Source organism: Epinephelus moara, chromosome 6 (genome assembly GCF_006386435.1).
Source record: "Epinephelus moara isolate mb chromosome 6, YSFRI_EMoa_1.0, whole genome shotgun sequence".
NCBI lineage: Eukaryota > Metazoa > Chordata > Actinopteri > Perciformes > Serranidae > Epinephelus > Epinephelus moara.
Genome location: NC_065511.1, coordinates 6,273,464 through 6,292,986, shown reverse-complemented (window position 1 = coordinate 6,292,986; position 19,523 = coordinate 6,273,464). Strand labels below are relative to the sequence as shown.

Below are 19,523 nucleotides of genomic sequence, written 5' to 3'. Positions count from 1 at the left end.
AGCACGATATAACGGCTTAAGTTCCCCGTTGTAAATCGCTATCTGATGGCGAGGTAACCTGGTGAAAATATTCTAAATATAGCTCTGCTCAACGGTGGCTAAAATATATTTTGCTGCTGCCCTCATTCACAGCAGTACGTAACTTTGTATCCATGGTGATACTCCAGCCTGCCTCTCCAAACTAGGAATGTGCTGACTGACCTACTGTATGTGATACACTGACTATGGATAAGTACCTCATACAGCCCCACTTCAAAAGATCCAAACTATCCTTTTTAACGACACTTTTGGGCAGTGAGTATCTGCAGATGCAGAGTGGAGCTGCACAGTTTTCTGTTGTGGACTTTTGGAGTGTACAGAAATAACTGGCAGCCTTTTCTGTCAAAATATTTTGTTGTCTTCACCAACTTTAGTTTTGTATGAGGGAAAGAATTAATAAACCCTTTTGATTTAATCTGCAAGAGCAGCCTGCGTTAACTGTGTGAATATATTGTAACAAATGTGTTTCGTGTCAACCTAAGGTTTACACTCTGTTCCAAGTTTTGGATACTACAGGTACATTTCCATCAACTGAGTTGAGGAAACTAAAGACCTGAGCTCAAGGTTCCAATGTCAGAGAAAAGAAAACAAGGAAATGGAGCTTGGCTGTCGACTGTAGCTCTTACTGCTGTAGGACAGATTCTTCTGTTTCAGCTGTATGAGACCGTTTTTCTTGCCCTTTGAAGCAAGATGATGACAGAGATGTGCCAATAACTGGTCTCTTTATTTATAGCAGAGAGTCTACCCTGCGGGTGCAGCAGTGCATTTGACAGCTCTGAGGAAAGTTATGCTGGAGATCATTGACAGACAGTCCTTTGAATTGTTGTGCAATCTGATTGGACCAAACAGATAATCTGTTATGGAACAGCAGTTTTTTTTCCCCAGCAAACTATTTGTAGATTAATTGACATTCCTTTGTCAACAACTGCAACATTTTCAGGGAGCAACCATTTAAATTTACAGCACAGGTTTAGGTCTACTTGCAAAACCAAACCAAACTGCACTGCTGTGTGTCATAAAATGAATAGAAAAGGACAATTTAATTTTTAATCGCAATTATTTGTATGACAATTGATGGGCTACTACAGGATGACCAAATTTAAACTGAATCATTAGAAAAATTAATTTATGCGAACCTCAAAATGGTCACCTTAAAAACTTGAATAATCTCACTGGATGCTTTGGGGAATGTGACGTGCTTTGCTTATGGTGCTCTGTTGTGTGCTGGTGTTATGTGCAACACATGAGTGGCTGATGTGCAATACTGTTTTGTGTAGTATGTGTTTCTTTGTTTTTATGGCGTATGCTTCATTTCCTCTGGACTATTATTGTAAGGCAGCAATACTTGTGCAGCTCCTGACTCCAAGACAAATTTCCCTACGGGGACAATAAACTATACTGTTCCATACCGTATCGCATTGTATCGTATCACAGTGTATCGTATTGTAAATTTTTGTGATTATGATGGCCCCACCTACAGTTGTCATTTGAGCTGACAAAGTCCACAGTTGTCAGCAACAATTTGAAGCTTTGCTAAAAAGATAAAATTCTCTAAACCTTGGCATAGAAACTGTGACATTTAAAAGTAGTGAATATTCTTCTAAATTTACTCCCCTTTACATTCTTTATTACATTAACTCTCTCACACACACACAAAAGAGACACAAAAACCTGTGTATATAATAATAAAGCATGCAGAGGAGCCCTTACCTGGTGACCAGCTTTAACCTGCTCCAGAACTTTGTTGTAACAAACTTCCTCCATGTCATGAAGCTGCTGGATCTGAACAGGACACATAATAAACAATTTTATCTTACCTGACTATTGCAGCGTTTTAGCTATGTAACTAATGACTAGCAGGTATGTATACAATTGTAACCTAAAGACTGTGCATAATCTTACTCAGCCTTGTCTTCTTTTCTTTGTGTATCAATACTCTGCAACTAAACCTTTGCTATCAATAACCAGTTAGAGGAACAGTGACACTCCCTTTTCGACTGACCAGTGGTGATTTACTTGTAACTTAGGGAATAAAAATTATGACCTGTTTGAGACTAAGTTCACACTAATACAAGCTTTGCTTTGTGACATGAGAACCTAGGGTCATTTTCTCATGCCCGTTCAGACCATTTCTCACATTCATGTGAGGCAACACAGTAAATTATGCATAAATATTGCATTGATGTATTTCTGCACCAAAATATTGTTATGTTCATTTAAGTGACATCAATCAGAGGAAATAACATGATTTAAGATTTTTATGTAGAGAAAATTCAAATGTTTGTGAGTTTTGAATTTCTTTAAGAAACTTTTTTGGTACATTTTCTTTTACAACCAGGCAAGACATATGCACCCCATCACGCAAGAAATGTGAATAAAACATTTTTATTTATTTATTTATTTTTTTTATTTAGCTGCATGTGAAGAGTTATGTTAGCTTTGCATATGGGCTTGCAAAATGTTTAGTTTTACTGCAGGTCTAAAATATTCTTCATGCTATAAAATACAAAGTTCTACTTGGCTATGATCAAAAATCTTAAAATTCTAAGGTTGAAACTGAATGGTTTCCATTTAACAGTCATGGCCATGCCGATGTAGCAGTCTGGCTCTTCAAATGATAGTAAAAACCAATGTTTTTGTCTTGTGGAGAAGTCTTATCAGATGTAGCTCTTCAGTACAGATGTCCCCTTTGTTGTTGGTTACTCATACATTGTATGCATGTATCCCCTAGAAGAACTAAACTACATGTACATGTAAAAGTTACATGGTCCTGTAGGTTTGTAAATAGAATAGAATAGAATAGAATAGAATAGGAAGAACTTTATTTATCCTCCAAGGGAAATTCACATCATTCACATCATGGTTGCATGTTTACCTTGGTAGTGGTTTTGATGCCGACAAAGGTCTGTCCGAGGGGCACAGGTCTGAAGCGACTGTCAAAGAAGAAGAGGCCGATGTAGGGGTTGACGTGAAGAAAGGCGGCCACATCAAGATAGTTGGGCAGAGTGGCTGATAGTCCCAGGATCCTGATCATACTCTGGGTGGATTCCACCTTAAAATCAGACAACACAGAGTCACAGTTACACTTAGCTCTATCCAGTGCATTCATTCAGGCAAAAGGAGTTGCAGTACTAGGAAATTTCTTCTTGAGATTTCCTTGATGAAGTGACTTGCAGGCCAAGAGAGCAAAAGACAATGTGAGAGGTTGTGATATAACCTCTTCGATTAGACGTCTTAAAGTTACAATGTGTAATTTACGTGGTTGTTTATTAGCAAATATCAACTATTGCTTTCATAAATATATATTTACTAAAGTGTAATGCAATTCACATACAAATGGAAGCTTTCTCCTAGGCTTAGAATGATTTCTCTATATATACACAGGCAGGCGTGGTCTGCTGGATGCTGCCCTCTTGCGTCGCCATATTTGAATACAGTGGCCGAAAGGGATATATGCGCTTCGCGTTTACCTAGAACTCGCGGCCACTGGAGACAGAGAAGGTGAAGATCAATCCAGGGCGCTTCTGGTTGAACCTGCTTTGTACTTTTATGATTCTGTCACACTTTAAATGGAGGACCATACATATGCTTTGCCCCGTAAGAGGGAAACCACGCCACCAAATAAAAGAAAAAGATCAGATAAGCAAGGACGGGACAAAACGCAAGTGAATATCGGCGTTGCTTATTCCAGGTGGAAAAAACTCCTGTGGAAGAACACTCTGGAAACGCATATATTATAATCGTACCAACCTATATTTGCCACACTGTGCCGTGACTATCACATAAGACGTGTTATTTTAGCATTACCGTGCTAATGTTTGCTCGTGTTACCAAAATAATTAGAAATAAAACACTCCTAACATAACGTTCTATCTCACAGATAACCTATATCTCACTGGCAAGCTATAACATATTGTAGCATCCGCCAGGACGTGTGGAAAGGATGACGCAGTTATTCGGCAAACCACCGTTTATTACTGAACAGTACAGGTTACTGTTGGCCGTAACCACGCCAAAACAACCAACAAACAAGAACTTAGCTGTAACTCCAACTGTGCACTCCTGCTCTCTCCTCCAGCTCGCTCATACACACACCAGCACCCGCACTCACACAGCTCTCATTCCCGTCACACGCGCACCCCGCCCCCCTACCTATACTCATTCAATCCCAAACATGCCATTAACTCACAGAACATTGACATTATAACAGAACATTTACTGCATTTACGTGGTTTAGATTCCTAAATAAATATTCACCTCGTCGCTAGATAAGCCTACTCCTGAAAAACTCGAAAAACTTGTGGATGGATCTCTGCTGTCTGCGCAAGGCATTTTATTCTATGAGGCCACCGTCACTTTCCCGACGGGAGGGGCGAGCGAGTGAGCGCGAATGAGCCCTGCAATCTAGAATTTGACCACTGATGTCACTGTTACTCACCATTTTTACACACTGAGGCTTTAATGATTAAACGTCCAATCCCCGACTAGTCGGCACCAGAAATATCAGTTAAACCTATTAGTGTGTTATTCATGTACAAGGCCGCTTAACTGTCATGCAGCCGCCCGCCACTAGTGGGGGCTACAGAGCGGTCAGACAGGAGATTTAAAACAGCACTGTGGGAAACTGGAGCGATATCCTCTCACAAAATCAGCGCGGTTTGGCAGTACTTTGATCTAGAAAATGAATTCAGCAGCAATTAATCTTTTTTGAGGCGTTATATCATTTGTTATCTTTAAGTGAGTTGTTGTCAGATAATGTGCAGGGTTTACAGTCATACTGCACGGAGCAAAATGCCTCTCATTTCAGCTGAAATTTAATTAGAATTTAGATGTAAGGTGTATCTGCAAGGTTCATTGTGCCCCACATTTCAGAGGCTTTTTTTCATATTTTACATGTTATTTTAGTGGTTAACTTTTGACTTTTGAGTTGCCGTCATGTTCACATTCTTACCACACAGCGCAAAGTGTCTCGTACTTCAGCAGCATTTAAAATCCGACATTGTTGTTAAAGATTGTGATTATATTACCAGTGCAATATTTTTTGGGACACTGTTTCAAATACTTAACAATAAATTGTGCTAAATTTTGACTGTTTTCTGAGTGTTCTCCCTTTTTAAGACTACTCGACTAGTCTTAATTAAAATTTTTGTTTAGTCGCCAGGAACATCACTATTGTGAAAAAAACGTATTGAGCATAGATCGATGACCCCTAAATTGATACACATTAGGTCATTGGCCTCCATTTGGTAAGATTTCACTTCACTGACCTCCATCGTTGAAGATTTTGTTTTTAGATATGATTGAGATGAGGATTCTTTCGTTGTCAACCACATTTGAGGAGATAACCGTGGAGGAAGTGAAAAGTATAATCAGAATAGTCACCCTTATGAGTCTTACTTACGTTGGGTTTATTTCTGTAGTGAATCAAATAGTGGGGCCGCACTGTGGTGTGGTGGTTAGCACTGTCACCTCACAGCAAGAGGGTTACTGGTTCGATCCCAGGAAGGAGCCCCCCTGTGCGGAGTGTGCATGTTCTCTCTGTGTCAGCGTGGGTTTTCTCTGGGTACTCCAGCTTCCTCCCACAGTCCAAAGACATGCAGGTTGGGGATAGGTTAATTGGTGACTCTAAATTGGCTGTAGGTGTGAATGGTTGTCTGTCTCTATGTGTTAGCCCTGCGATAGTCTGGCTGTCCAGGGTGTACCCTGACTCTCACCCAATGTCAGCTGGGATAGGCTCCAGCCCCCCCGCGACCCTCAAGAGGATAAGTGGTTACAAAAATGGATGGATGAATCAAATAGTAAAATAAACTATTCCCCATTATTCTAGGGACCCCCTGAAAGCCCCTCAAGGATACCCGGGGGTCCCGAGAACCACTGGCATTGGTTATATAAGAGGATATTAGTGATACTTGGTAAATTACCTGGACAGTTCATATTGTTCATTATGCACCACCATTCAGACACAAAATCATGGGCATTATATTTATCCTGATTTATGTGTGTCTTCTAGGTTTGTGCTGACGATAAAATTGACTATCCATAACTAAAGAGACAATCGGCAATTGCTGATGCCCATGTCAGCTGTAATTTTTTTTCAATCATTGGACTATTTTATCTTTTCTTTAATTGTATTAGAATCTTAATCAATATAATTAGTATAAAATAGCTTCAGTTCTGCTGCCTTCAGCCCCTGTGAGTTGGTACCTTCACACATAAGGCAGAGGGTTTTCAAAAGGCCAGCTACCACTCAGCTTGGTCTGCTAATACTTTGCTGTAAATTCACATGGGGCAGGGATACCCTGGGGGCAGACATTAAGGCTGTGCTCCCTGCAGACCACCAGCCCCTCAAACTCTGCCCCAGTTAAGTGTGTGCTGAACTTAGCAGGATTATTGCATGTTAGTGACGGCATCCCTTGAAGCATGCTCAGGGCCTGTGCTTTAAAACCACCTTCATGATGCTAGTGACAAAACACTCCACTACAGCAAGCCACAAGAACCGCTGCACTGGGGCTGGTCCAGGCTAATGTCATATCTGTCTAACACTCATGCTGGACCCCCTTCAATTAGCCCCAGACCAGGTGTACAGAGGCTGCCATGTCCACTTTGCCAACCTCTGCCCTCTCCTACTAGGACGACTAGGGCTGGGTTAAAATCATCAATTCATCTGATTCAAATCGATCTTCACGGGAATGAGCCAGTATCGATTCGTAAAATCCGAGATCGATCTTTTAATATAGGCTTTTTCCCACGGATGTGTGAAGCTTTAACCCGTTAATCTCTCCGGAAGTAAACGAGCCGCAGCGTTAAGTTATGAATGACCGTAGTATTGAGAAGCTCCAACGTTACTGGCTCTTTTATCTGTAACTGTTACAGTAGCTTACTTTTTTTACATTTGGGTGTCATTTATTATCATCCTGCAGTGTCTCCTCCTGCTGTCTGTGCGCCCTGGCTGCTGCGCCACTTTCTCACACACACACACACACACACACACACAAACACAGAGCAGAGATGGATGGAGACAGAGAGGTGAAGATAACTTGAGCTGTTGACAACCACGCTTGTTACTGTGAGTGCATAAACCTCTATGAGGAAAAAGCCAATACTTTATCAATACACCTGATCAGCAACATGTAAACATGTAGAAAAGCGATATTTCAATCTGCTCTGTCTGCAGTCTCTCATCCAGCGCCGCCAATATTATGTTATAAACAAGCACAGAGCGCTTTATAGCCAATAGCAAATTGTTACTAACAAGCTGAAACAACAACAACTATTGTTGTCTAACGTTTTAGCTCAGTTTGTCTCATATCTTAAAACTTATCAACAGTAATGTGACCTGCAGGCAGTGAGTCTCCTCAGCAGCAGAGAGGACAGGAGGACTGATACTGACTGATGTCTGTGTTCTTTATTCTTTCTAAACTTCACTCAGTATTGTGATGTCAGGAATATGATTTATTGCCATTTTTATTTTGTTTCCAGTGAGATATGTTTTAATATTACTGGTGCTGCTCTAAAAACGTTTGGATATAAAATATTCTTTTTTATTGCTGTTGTGAATTTATTCTTTTTGAAAAATAATACCTTGCAAATGTTACACTATTTGGACAAAAATAACACCTGTGTGAGAATACTGTTCATCTACTTCAGTTCGGCTATCAACCATCATCCCCTACAAACTGATCACGAAACTCGGTGACCTTGGCATCAACAACATCCTTTGCAACTGGATACTGGACTTCCTAACCAACTGAGTCAAGTCTTTTAGGTTAAATAATCACACCTCCTCAGCCCTCACCCTGCACACTGGTGTCCCACAGGGCTGTATTGTAAGTCCTCTCCTTTGTTACCTCTTCCTATGACTGCACCCTTGTACTAACCTGGAAATCCAGACCCAAATCTAGAAAGATTTAGGGTCTGGCTATGAGTAATGCAAATGGCCCAACTCGAGGGGCGGCACCAAACATGCATTTGAAAATATCACTGCACACATTTGGATAACACTACGACCAATCAGAACAATACACGGGGTGACGTATCCAGAGCACTACCAGTGGAGCTAACTGGTAGATTAGACTCTTGCCGTATCCGGTCGGCAAAACAGCAAAAACGTCCTTCTTGCAAAGGAAAGATTCGAGCGCCGTCTTCTGTTCCTCTTTTAGAGAAAAAGCCAAGTCTAACTCGTTCATTGTAGCGGCCAAAGCCGTTTCAAACAACTGGTGTTCATCCGTAGCCATCTTGCAATGTTTACTGACTGATTCCGGACTTCGTCGTCGCAGAGCTGTCGTCATCTGTTTAGCTCACCTCTGGCCCGCCTATATCAGATACACCGATGTGATTGGTGCAGCTCGGCTCCAAGGGCATGGGTAATGAGCATCATTACTGATTGCCAGAGTGACTCACTGAGCAAATTCAAATTGTGCTCTAGCGAGAACTCTGGATTTACAGGGTACCCTTGTACAGTGTTCCAATATAATTATCAAGCTTGCAGGTGACACAATGGTGGTTGGCCTCATCAACAGCAAGGAGGCCTACAAAAAGAAAATCAAGCACATGGCAATGGGTACAGGACCACTGACCAAGTTGCTGCATTTGATGAGTTGGGATTGAAGATGTGTTGCTATTAACAGGGTGAAGGTTGAGAATTTCTGGGTGCCCACATCTTCAAGGTCCTTTCTCAGACCCCTAAAACTCCAACCCTGGTCAAGTAAGCACACCGGCATCTGTTTTTCTTGAGGACAATGAAGAAAGGCCATATTCAGAAAACATAAGACATGGTAGAAGGTGAGTATCTGGCTTTGGGGTTTATGACTTACAAGACAAAATAAATGATCTTGCTCAAATACTATATGTCTGTATTTTGTCTTTGAAACCTGAAGCAAACTCAATATGTTGTGTATCAACGTGGGTGAGAGGAGAGAAGGGAGGATGGGGGGGGGAGGGGTGGCCCTATCTGTGAGCTTCCTGCTGGATGTGACAGGGAAGATTGGTAAGGCCTTTAATGTGATGCAGTACCTGTCAAACCATCCCATCAAGATAAGACCCAACCAATCCCTGCCAGTGGACCGGGCCTGCACTACACATTCACACCACTGCTGCTGAACCTCCGTACTGCAGATGTGCATCATGTTCACCTACAGAGTGTCAAACAGTCTGCAGGGTTTTTCCTCTCACATTGCCTTTCACTTTATGCAACTCTGGGTTTAACTGCTCCTTTCTACAAGAGATAAAGAATCCATGTTTCAGTTAAGTTTGTGGCATCATGAAATTTTATAGCAACATAGGGTAATTGTGATTAACATCTGAATTTACAATTACCCCAATGGGTAATGAGCTGAATAAAGGTAGGTCACAATATTAAAATTAGATGCTGAGGTGATCTGTGAAGTCCTTTGTGGTTTTGCACTAAGATCCATGTAGCTGACAAAGCCACAAAGAAATGCTACCATACAAAAGGAAAAGAGTGCCACTAATCATCAGTGAATTTGCACGTACACTTGAAATAACACCTTGAATAAAATGAACAATTGAAATGCTGGACCTTTGAAGATTTCATAGCAAGTACGATACTGACACACTCCCAGTTCAATTCTGCCTCTACAAAACTCTATTAAGCATATGAACAAATGAAAAAGAACACTGGAATTACTGCCTTGCAGTTGTATGCCTCCACAAACCAGTTAGGTTGCATTCACAGGTGGGGGATTATGATGTCACAGTGACAGTTGACCTTTTGGGTATAAAATGTCATTACTTTATCACTGTATCCTTTTAGACATTTGTGTGAAATATTGTCATAATTAGCATATGAATTCTTGAGTTATAGACAAAAACATTATTTTTTAAGGTCACATTGAGCTTGCCCTTTGACCATCAAATTCTAATCAGTTCATTCTTCAGTCCAAGTGTACGTTTGTGCCAAATTTGAGAATAATCCCTCTGGGCTTTCTTCTCTCATGAATTTATCGCATTCATGAGAATAACACGGACACAAGGTAACACTGACTTTGACCTTTGACCCACAAATTATAATCAGCTCATTCTTAACTCAAAATGGATGCCTGTGCCAAATTTGAACAAATTCCCCCATTCCTGCCATGGCTGTCACAGGCCAGAGACATAACAACCCATTGTCCTGTAAAACGTCCGTGCCTGGAAAAATTACATCACCATATTAGTGTATGAAGTTTTATTTTGAAATATAAAAATAATAAAAATGGCTGCTGTCTCTACCACTTAAAGTTGTACATACCTGTACACTACACACCAGTTTATATGTACTGTTTATAGATTCATGGTACAGCACATTATGTATTGATCTGTGCAATTCCATTGTATAATCATGCCATATCAATACAGTGTCAATAGACACTTTCTGCTGGACTTGTACTAATCGTGTACAGCATATTGTCAGGAACATAGTATTGTATACAGTAAGTTTTGAGTGGGAGTGCAGTCCAAGTTTGTCATTCAGTGTAATTCTATTTGGTTGTCCTTATGCTGTTTGCTTTGTGATTGATGTGTCATGGCTGCTGTAACTAAGCAATTTTCATTGGTATTAATAATATACTGTGTATCTTTATCAGTCTGTTCTATCACAGACATCTATAAATAATTAACCTTAAACTTTGTGATGAACTTGAAGCTGCACTCCAGCAATTGTTACATATAAAAGACACAATTGTTTACTGATCCTGAGGAGTACTACTCAGCTTGTAATCTGGAGGACTATAAATGTATCTCAGAAAGCTTGTGCTATAAAAATAGGGGTTTGAAAGACTGTGATTAAATCCAATTCTCAGGTACTTTGATTGATAATTTCCATTTTATGCTACTTCATATTTCTATTCCACAGTAAGCAGTAAATATTTTACTTTTTACTGCACTGAATTAATCTGGAGGGTATACTTCCTACTTATTTAACAGATTAAGAATTTAAAAATATTTCATGAGTAAAATGAAATTAGGCAGAATGTAAGACATTGTGAAATAAGCCCCACCTTAAACATTAAAATGCTCCTTACATGTTAATGCATCAGTAATAATAATAATAATAATATGTATAATAATATAACACTGACAGTGTCAATTTTGTATTTTTGTATTTGTCTACAATACTACTGCCAACACCAAGCAGCAACCTCCAGTGCTGAAAAATGAAGCCAACAAGGAAGTGCCAAAAATGACAGTTTCCTTGAAAGGCCACATGAGGCTGGCTCCAAGACCGAGTTAATCCCCATAGACCTCCATGTTAAAATGCCAAACTTCACAGCAGAAAAAACATGTTTATAGCCTGGGACAAAAAACGGTATAGCTAATTTCCCCATTCATGACAACTATACAGGGTTGAATTTTTTATATAACTCAGTAGTTTAAATTATATTAAGGCTTAAAGTTATGCATAATTAGGGGTGTGGCTGCTTTGAGTGACAGACAAGTGCTCTCCATTGACAGCAAGTGGCTACCACTGCGCCAATGCTGGTTAGGAAACGTAACCATGGTGTAAGCCCAGATTCACAGAATACAGGCATAGCGATAATTATTTCAATGTATTTTACATACAAAAGGTTCACCGTAACGTTTCGTTCACCTAAAGAGTCTGATTGTGCTAAAATAACAAATCAGCCATAGTCAGCCATAGCTGTAAATTAACCGTGCTAACTAAGCTAGTAGCTGGCATTATGGTTAGCTCCCCCCTCTCGTCCAAATATGATCACTTCTTGCTCCAAAAACCCAAGATGGCGATGGCCAAAATGCCAAACTGTGCTTCCACTTTGAGTCCATAAACCAGTGGGTGACTTCATGGTGACTATGTCTATTATTTTGAACAGTCTATGGCCAATATTAAAGAAAGTGAATACTGCACTTTTTCCACCACTGCTGTAAACCGCGCTGAGTTTCAAATCATTTGCAGTAAACTCAGAGAAAATGTGGGGATCTGGGGACACAAGCTGAAAACACATCATCACATATATTATCACTTTATACAGTTATAAGCAAAAATGGTAGCAAATAGCCATTTATTTACACATACAGCTTTTCACTGAAAACATCTGCCTTAAAATGCAGCAAACAAGGGAAGTAAGACTGGAGTTTGAAAGGCTGATAAACCAAAACAAGCTTAAAGAGTCAAAAACGTCTGTTGAGTTGAGTTGAGGAACTGCTTAAGTTGTGATGACTGTCTGTTGTGTCATCACTTCACACATTGTCATTTAATTAATTATTTAAAACATTATGACTAGTGCAGCTTTAAGGAAGGACATGTCTAGGGGCTCAGTAGTACCTTAATACTAAAGTGAGGTGGGAACAGAACTAAAAACAAGGGCACAAATATGTTCTTGACACCCTCTTTGCATCTAGCCAAGTAACAGGTCATCAACAACCCTATAAAAACTGCTTATTATGGTCATTTTAGGGCATTATAAATGTATTTAAGCACTCAACTATAAAAGGCATGCCTTATGTATGCTTAGGTGCAAAAAAGAAAACACTCCTTATATACCAAACCACCAAGAAACCCCACAACACAGCAGCATTAAAGGCCTTTGTAATAAAGGTTAGAGGGACTTTATCTTGAATGCAGCGCATAATTGGTAGCAGTACACCCGGCCAAGAAAATGTAGTCCAAACCAAAGCTCTTCCAAGTAAAACATCAAAGTCATAACTGGCTTGGTTCTGAAACATTTGCATAAAAAGGGGGACAAATATCATTTAGTTTACAGGGATTTCCATATTAATGTGTCTGAAGACGTGAACTTAAGCACCTAGCGCATCAGAAGCAGTCGCCGTAATTCCTTCAACACAATCAATTATAGCAGTCTGTCAGGTGTGGCAATAATGGGACAGAGAGATGAAGGAGGTGGGGGAGGGTCTGCTAGGCGTACTGCTGGCATCCAGCATCTGCGGTTGGAGGGTGGACTATGAGCTGTTTACAAATTCTCACACAAAGACAAACAGAAACATGGTGCTTCTGTGCCAGTCACAATCCGATATAATTAGTAGCAGAAATAGTAGTCCTAGATGTTCTACTCAAGGAAAGTGACATAATCCTCTGTAGCCTCTGCAGCAGGAACAGCATTATGTTCAGGTTACAATATTCTGTGTTACTTATCTATTCCTTGTACAAGCTTGTTATTTTTAAGAGAGCAATTTAGTGCTCCCTTTTCCTATATCTGCTTTTACAGGTGAAGTTCACATGTTCAAGATGCTGGCAGCACTCATTAGAGTATAAGGCTAATGATTTTCTATCTTCTTGTCACCATGTCATGTGCAAGAGCTAAACCAAAAAGAATGTATCTACTGAAAAGCATTGTGTGTGTATCCAAAGCATGATATATCTTCTTTCTGTGCCATAGAGCCCCATAGCTATAAAAACATTTTTTTTAATAAAAAAAAAATTAAATAAATAAAAAAACATCAATGAGCCACACTGTTGCAATGGGTGGATTCTTTCATAACTAGGGATGTCAACCGGTAACCGTTAATCAGTGAACCGCCAAGAGTATTTTTGACTGATTGTGCATGTCGGTCTGCAGGTTAATTTTGCTTCTCTGCAGTTTACACCACCCGGGTCTGGTGGGAGCCTCCTAGCTGTTAATACGGCAGTTACAGCAACTAATGCTGTCCTGACCAAGCAGCATTGCTCTGGAAAGATTGTGCCCACCCTCTAGTCTTCCCTCATGTCACCCTCATGAGCTGCACTGCTAGCTAGCTCCCACCTAACCCGGAGGCAATCATCAAAAATGCTCACGTGTGTAGCGCACACTTCATATCAGGTTAGGGAAGAAGTATTCATAGCTGTAGGGATGAATAACGTTATGTGTATTAAGGGTTATCACGTCCACCTAATCAGAAACTGGGGAACTTTTAAGAGGAATGTTGGATTTCTCTGTAACGCTAACTTTATATCGCATTAGCTAACATTAGCTTTGATAGCAAAACAAAATGGAGGAAACCGTTCAAGTGTCGTCCTCCTTTGTAAGATTGGCATAGTAATCAACTACAAAGCTGGCCATCCCACCTTCATCATTCCTGTCAAGTCATCCATCCACTGAGTGAGAACATACAGGTCGGCCAGTCTGGTCCAGTTGGTCGATGTTTACTTTTTGAATTTCCCCTCTGGGGGAACACTCGCTGTCCCAGAGAGTGAGTGACCTGACACGCTGCATTGATAAATTCAGTCTGACGCTCTGCACTTCAATGAGAGCGCTGTTAGTCTAAGAAAGAGAGAGTTCCGTCTCCCTAGACACAGTGCCTAGAGTGGGCACTGCCACTCGGAGAATGTGGTACTCTGTATAACTTAACGGTACATTATGACAGCGCTCTGAATTTACCAACGGTCCAGAGTGTGCTCCAGCATTTGGAATGAGCATTTCCGAATGCAACACTTGCGTCATCTTTCTCCATTATCTAAAACAAGCCAGCAGAATTTGCTAGCTAGCATTAGCTAATGTCTATTTAGAATTGTTTTGCCTCCAGCTAAGCCCCACCCACCAAAAAACATCACACTATTTACTTGCAGTAAAAGGGTCTATTAGACATTTGTGTGAATGATTTTTCATACTTAGAGAATTAACTCTTGAGTTGTGGAACAATACATGTTTTGTGAAGTCATAATGATCTTGACCTTTGACCACCAAAATCTACAAAGCTGATCGTTGAGTCCAAATGGACATTTGTGCCAAATTTGGAGAAATTCCCTCCTTCAAGTTTAAATTTACTATACTGTCTTTGTTTCTTTGTTCTTTTTATTTTATATAACTTGTACTTCTTACAATATTTCTTTCTTTCTTTATCCTATATTTGTATTTATCCTTTCCTTCCGGCCTTATGTTTTATGCTTCAGATTTTTTACATCTTTTTTTCCCTTTCTGCCCTCTCTTCATTTTCTGGTCTTTCTCTCCTATCCTCCCTTGAAACTCATTCCACTCTACCTACAGTTCATTCTCCTTCAGCTGTTTACAACTTTGCGAGCAATAACTTTCTGCTCTCAACATCCTCTCACATTTTTCCCAGAAAATGCACTTTCTAATCTGTATCTCTTAACGGCAGTGAATCACATTACTTTTTGCTGCTATAACAACCTATATTCTACACACTATTTTCAAAGTCCTATCTTATGTCATATTTTTATTATTTTCAGTTGACTATTTGTCTATAATTACCTTCTTTTTTAGGGCTGTAGTCAACCAAAGAAAATCTTGGTCGACTAAAGTCGCACATAATCTTCAACTAATCGATTAGTTGTGGGGAAAAAAAAATCTGCACGTTGTTTTTACTTCTGCGGTGTTGTGTCTGTGTCACTCTGCAGTTACACCTCCAAAACAGTAGTCGGCGGTGGAGGACTGTGTTAAGTTCTGTAAAGTTTAGTATAAATCAAACTTTATGTATATAGTTGATTCAAAACACACATTAAACATGGCTTAATAGGGACAATTTCAAACACTAGTATGCAAATTGGCTTCACTATAAATCGCAGAACTGACAGACAAACACTTTATCTGGACACATTTCCCCCACCAATACAACATGCTAACGTTATTAGCATAAGTCTATGGCATTTTACATTGTATAAACTAGTCTAGCATCTAGCGATCTTTTCCTCTTCTCATATAAAACTAGAGCACTCGGAGAGTACAGACCTCTGCCAAGCAGCTCGGATTTCCCGCCATTTTATTATTTTATCCACTTTGCTTCAAGCGATCATCACCAAAATTTTATCATCTGTTCCATGTCCCATTATCAACCTTTCCTGAAAATTTCATCAAAATCCGTTCATAACTTTTCAAGTTATTTTGCAGACAAACAAACAGACCAACACCAGTGAAAACATAACCTCCTTGGCGGAGATAACCAGGAACAACAGCAACATGTAACAAAGGTAACAGCACATAGTTTGGCTCCATTACAGCTCACAAGATTCACTGACAAAACAGCTGTCACACTAAACATGTTTTCCAAACAAATACAACATGCTAACGTTATTAGCGCCAGCCTATGGCATTTTACAGTGTATACATTAGCCTAGCGACGAGCTGAGATTTCCTCTGCTCACATGAAGCCAGGATAAATCTCGAAGTATAAATCCCTGAAGGATAAATCACACACAATATTTAAAATGCTATTTTAGTGGAGGCTTTACTGTCTTCACAATTTATTGTTTCTTATCTGTGAAATACAAGTAAACACAAGCTTCGTTTCCACAGGGAAATGGATTCAGCTTATAGAAACAGACAAGAGGTCTGCGTCACCGCAACGCTGAGCGTGATGGTGGGCGAGTCCAACTTTCTGTCAACAACGGGGGTGTTTTGAAAACACCCCCACTTTCACAGGTAACTTAGCCTGTCCCCCCGCCACAGGAAATAATGGATTAATCCTGGAAAGCTGTTGATGTAGCACTTTTCTCCTTATGAAAGTAACACGGCGATTATTTGACTAATGAGAATTTGGTCGGACGAGAGCATAGCGACCAAATAATCGACTAGTCGACCAAGAGACTACAGCCCTCTTCTTTTTATTTTAACACATGCAGCATTATTATTCCAACTTCGTCAACTCATGATATAAAATGTTTGAAATGTTTTGAAAAACAATATCATATGTTAAATGTGCTATCATTGATGTCTAGAGGACGCATTTCACTGACTGTTACAAACCACACTTCTTTCATATTAATGTGTGACCAGTACTTCCTGAAGTCCGACACTAAGTTAGAGAGACTTTTGTGAATGACAAGGACAAAACTTTAAAAAATGTTTTCTTCAAGCAATGCGGGAGATATCATTATTCAGCTAAACCCTTCACAACATGTTGCTCCCTCTCACACCTCTGCAGTGTGTTTGCTGTCATCACCCATCGGCGCCAAAGATCAAGGCTACAGGGAAAGTAAAAGCATTCATTGAAAAAAGCTGATGGGAGGACAGTTCACTTCTTTTGTTTCCAGAGCTACCCAACACAGACAGACAGCTTGGACATACTCTTAAATAGCATAAAGTAAAAACAATCACTGCAGATGAGTGGAGCTGATTGTCTGACTATTTTGAATGGTGGTGCCTGTCTGTCTGAGGGTCATGGGAGGTAAATCAGGTGTGCACCACAAGGAATAAACATTAACAAAGTTTTACATTTTCCCCACACATATTAATGGTTATACTTGAAGCCATGAATTTCCTTCTCTATCGTCATATTTGAATCACTGGCACAACTAATCTTTTTAGTTTCAAAGACAACAGTAGCTCTCAGTGTGAAAGTCAGTCATGTAAGGGCACTACACCAAGTAAATTTACTAGTCATGGGAAGTTCTACTCAGCCTGTGAAAACAGTTGTGTAATGTCTTCTGTGGTTCTGGAGAAGCTTCGTAAAGTCTGATATAACTTAATGATAATCAAATTCTCAAAATTTTATGATAGAAAGTCTGTTATAAAACTGGGAATGAAATGTAGGAACTCATGTTTTGACATAGATGTTACACACTTAAAGTGGGGGTAGCTTGATCTCTGCTGCTTTGATTTTTTGACACTCACAACTTCCACAACCACTCTCTAAGCCTCCAAGGTCTCTTACACAAGAAGGTGAAATTTCTGTTAAAAATGTTGGTGCACAAACAGAGATGGAGACATGTGACCGCACTTATGCACACATTTGTACTATAGTTACACCCTCAAACACGCACAGGAAATGGACACAGTTAACAGGAATTCCTGTGCAAGTCAATATAAATGCCAAGCAATATATCCTACATGTTTTTGTTAACAATAGGAAAAATAAAGAACACTGCATCCCTAACCCAAAAGAGGAATGAGAGCAGTTTATGTTATTGACCATGGTTGTAGTCTGCCCTGACTGCGCCTGCTGATAAGGTTTGTAATGAATCATCCTGCACCAGCTTAAGTTACATGTTGCACCATGCTATGCAAGGATTGCAATTATAACTCTTATTGCTGAAATTGCAGAAAGCTAGTTGGTCGACCCCAGGGGTCTAAAGGTATGTCTATTTGTCGAAATCCATTGAGGATATTAAGTTTTGGTAGGTGATATTCTTTGGTTCGCCCAGTAAAAGAAATAATGAATCCACTTAGTGTTCAGCTTTATTTCTTGAGATAAATAAATTCTAAAGAATGAAACTTTCTCCTGGTCAGCTTTGGCAGTGGGACAGCTTTTGTCTGTCAGCCAGACCATTAGTTAGGTTCGCCATCCGATGCACAGTATAGCACATATAATGAATGTCATTTCAATCTTATGGAAGTCTTATGGTTTCCCAGTACGTTACAGTGACAACGGACAAAGTGTGGAATGTAAACCGTGTGGCAGTTTGTCAAACTTATGTTGGCTGACATAAAATGTACGTCCCTGGAAACAGAAACAATCATGCTACACAGTTTACAATAATGAGAGCTACATAATGTTCCTTCACAACCAGATTTCAGTCAGTGAATTGCAGTTGCCTTGTAAAGGAACACAAGCTGCAGTCATTGGGGAATTATGCATTATCGAACCATGGATTAAGGGGGAGACCAGAGACAGTTGTAATGTGGGGCAGTTGTAACACCTTGATTTCCTCCAATAAAAACGAAACCGGAGTGATTACACTCACTCTACACATCCTTAATCATATAGCTATCTTGCTTAAGGAGCCACCTTAGTAAACTCCCAGAATATAAGTTACCAGCAAAAGCGTTGTTGGTTTTTTTAGATAATGTCCTGGGATCAAATGCCTTGGAATCCAAACAAGTATTTTTAAGGTGGATTTATGCTTGTGTGACTCTGCAGTTACACCTCCAAAACACTAGTTGGCGGTGGGGTTTCTGTGATGTGCTGTAAAATTTAGTTGATTCGAAACACACCCAAAACACACATTAAACATGACTTAATAGCGTCAAATTCAAATACATGTACACAAATTGGCTTCACTATAACTCACAAGATTCACAGACAAAGCACAAATACAACATGCTAATGTTATTAGCACAAGCCAATGGCAATTAACCTTGTATAAATTAGCCTAGCAGCTAGCAAAGATTTCCTTTATTTGTATGAAGCCAGGAACAACAGCAACATTTAACAAAGGTTATGTTACAAAATTCGGCTCCATGACAACTAAAAAGGTTCAGCAACAAAACAACAGTCTTATACTAAACAAGTTTTCCAAACAAATACAACATGCTAACATTACTGGAACAAGCCTCTGACATTTTACATTGTATAAATCAGACTGGTGGACCTGACTAGCGGAGATTTCCTCTACTCATGTGAAGCCAGGATAAATCATGCACAATGCTTAAAATGCTATTTTATGGAGGCTTTACTGTCTCCACAATTTAGTGTTTCTCATCTGTGAAACAATAGTAAATAAAAGCTTCGCTTCCAAGGAGGGAAATGATTATCAACTTACAAACATAGACAGGAGGTCTGCGTCACTGCGACTTGTAGTTACATTTTTGGGGAGGTGCGCGTCAGGCTACGCCGTAGGTACAGCATCAATTCGACAC

The 19,523-nt window shown here is 39.8% G+C and overlaps 1 protein-coding gene across 1 annotated transcript in view; it reads right to left on the bottom strand.

The window, feature by feature from the left end:
• ascc3 (activating signal cointegrator 1 complex subunit 3) overlaps window positions 1-19,523 on the bottom strand; it is a 252,720-nt gene that overhangs the window by 109,750 nt on the left and 123,447 nt on the right. The window contains exons 12-13 of the mRNA XM_050047693.1: window positions 2,915-3,091; window positions 1,750-1,821 (exon numbers count right to left, since the gene is read on the bottom strand). Coding sequence (XP_049903650.1) covers window positions 1,750-1,821; window positions 2,915-3,091 — 249 coding nt within the window. The remainder of the gene's footprint in view (window positions 1-1,749; window positions 1,822-2,914; window positions 3,092-19,523) is intronic.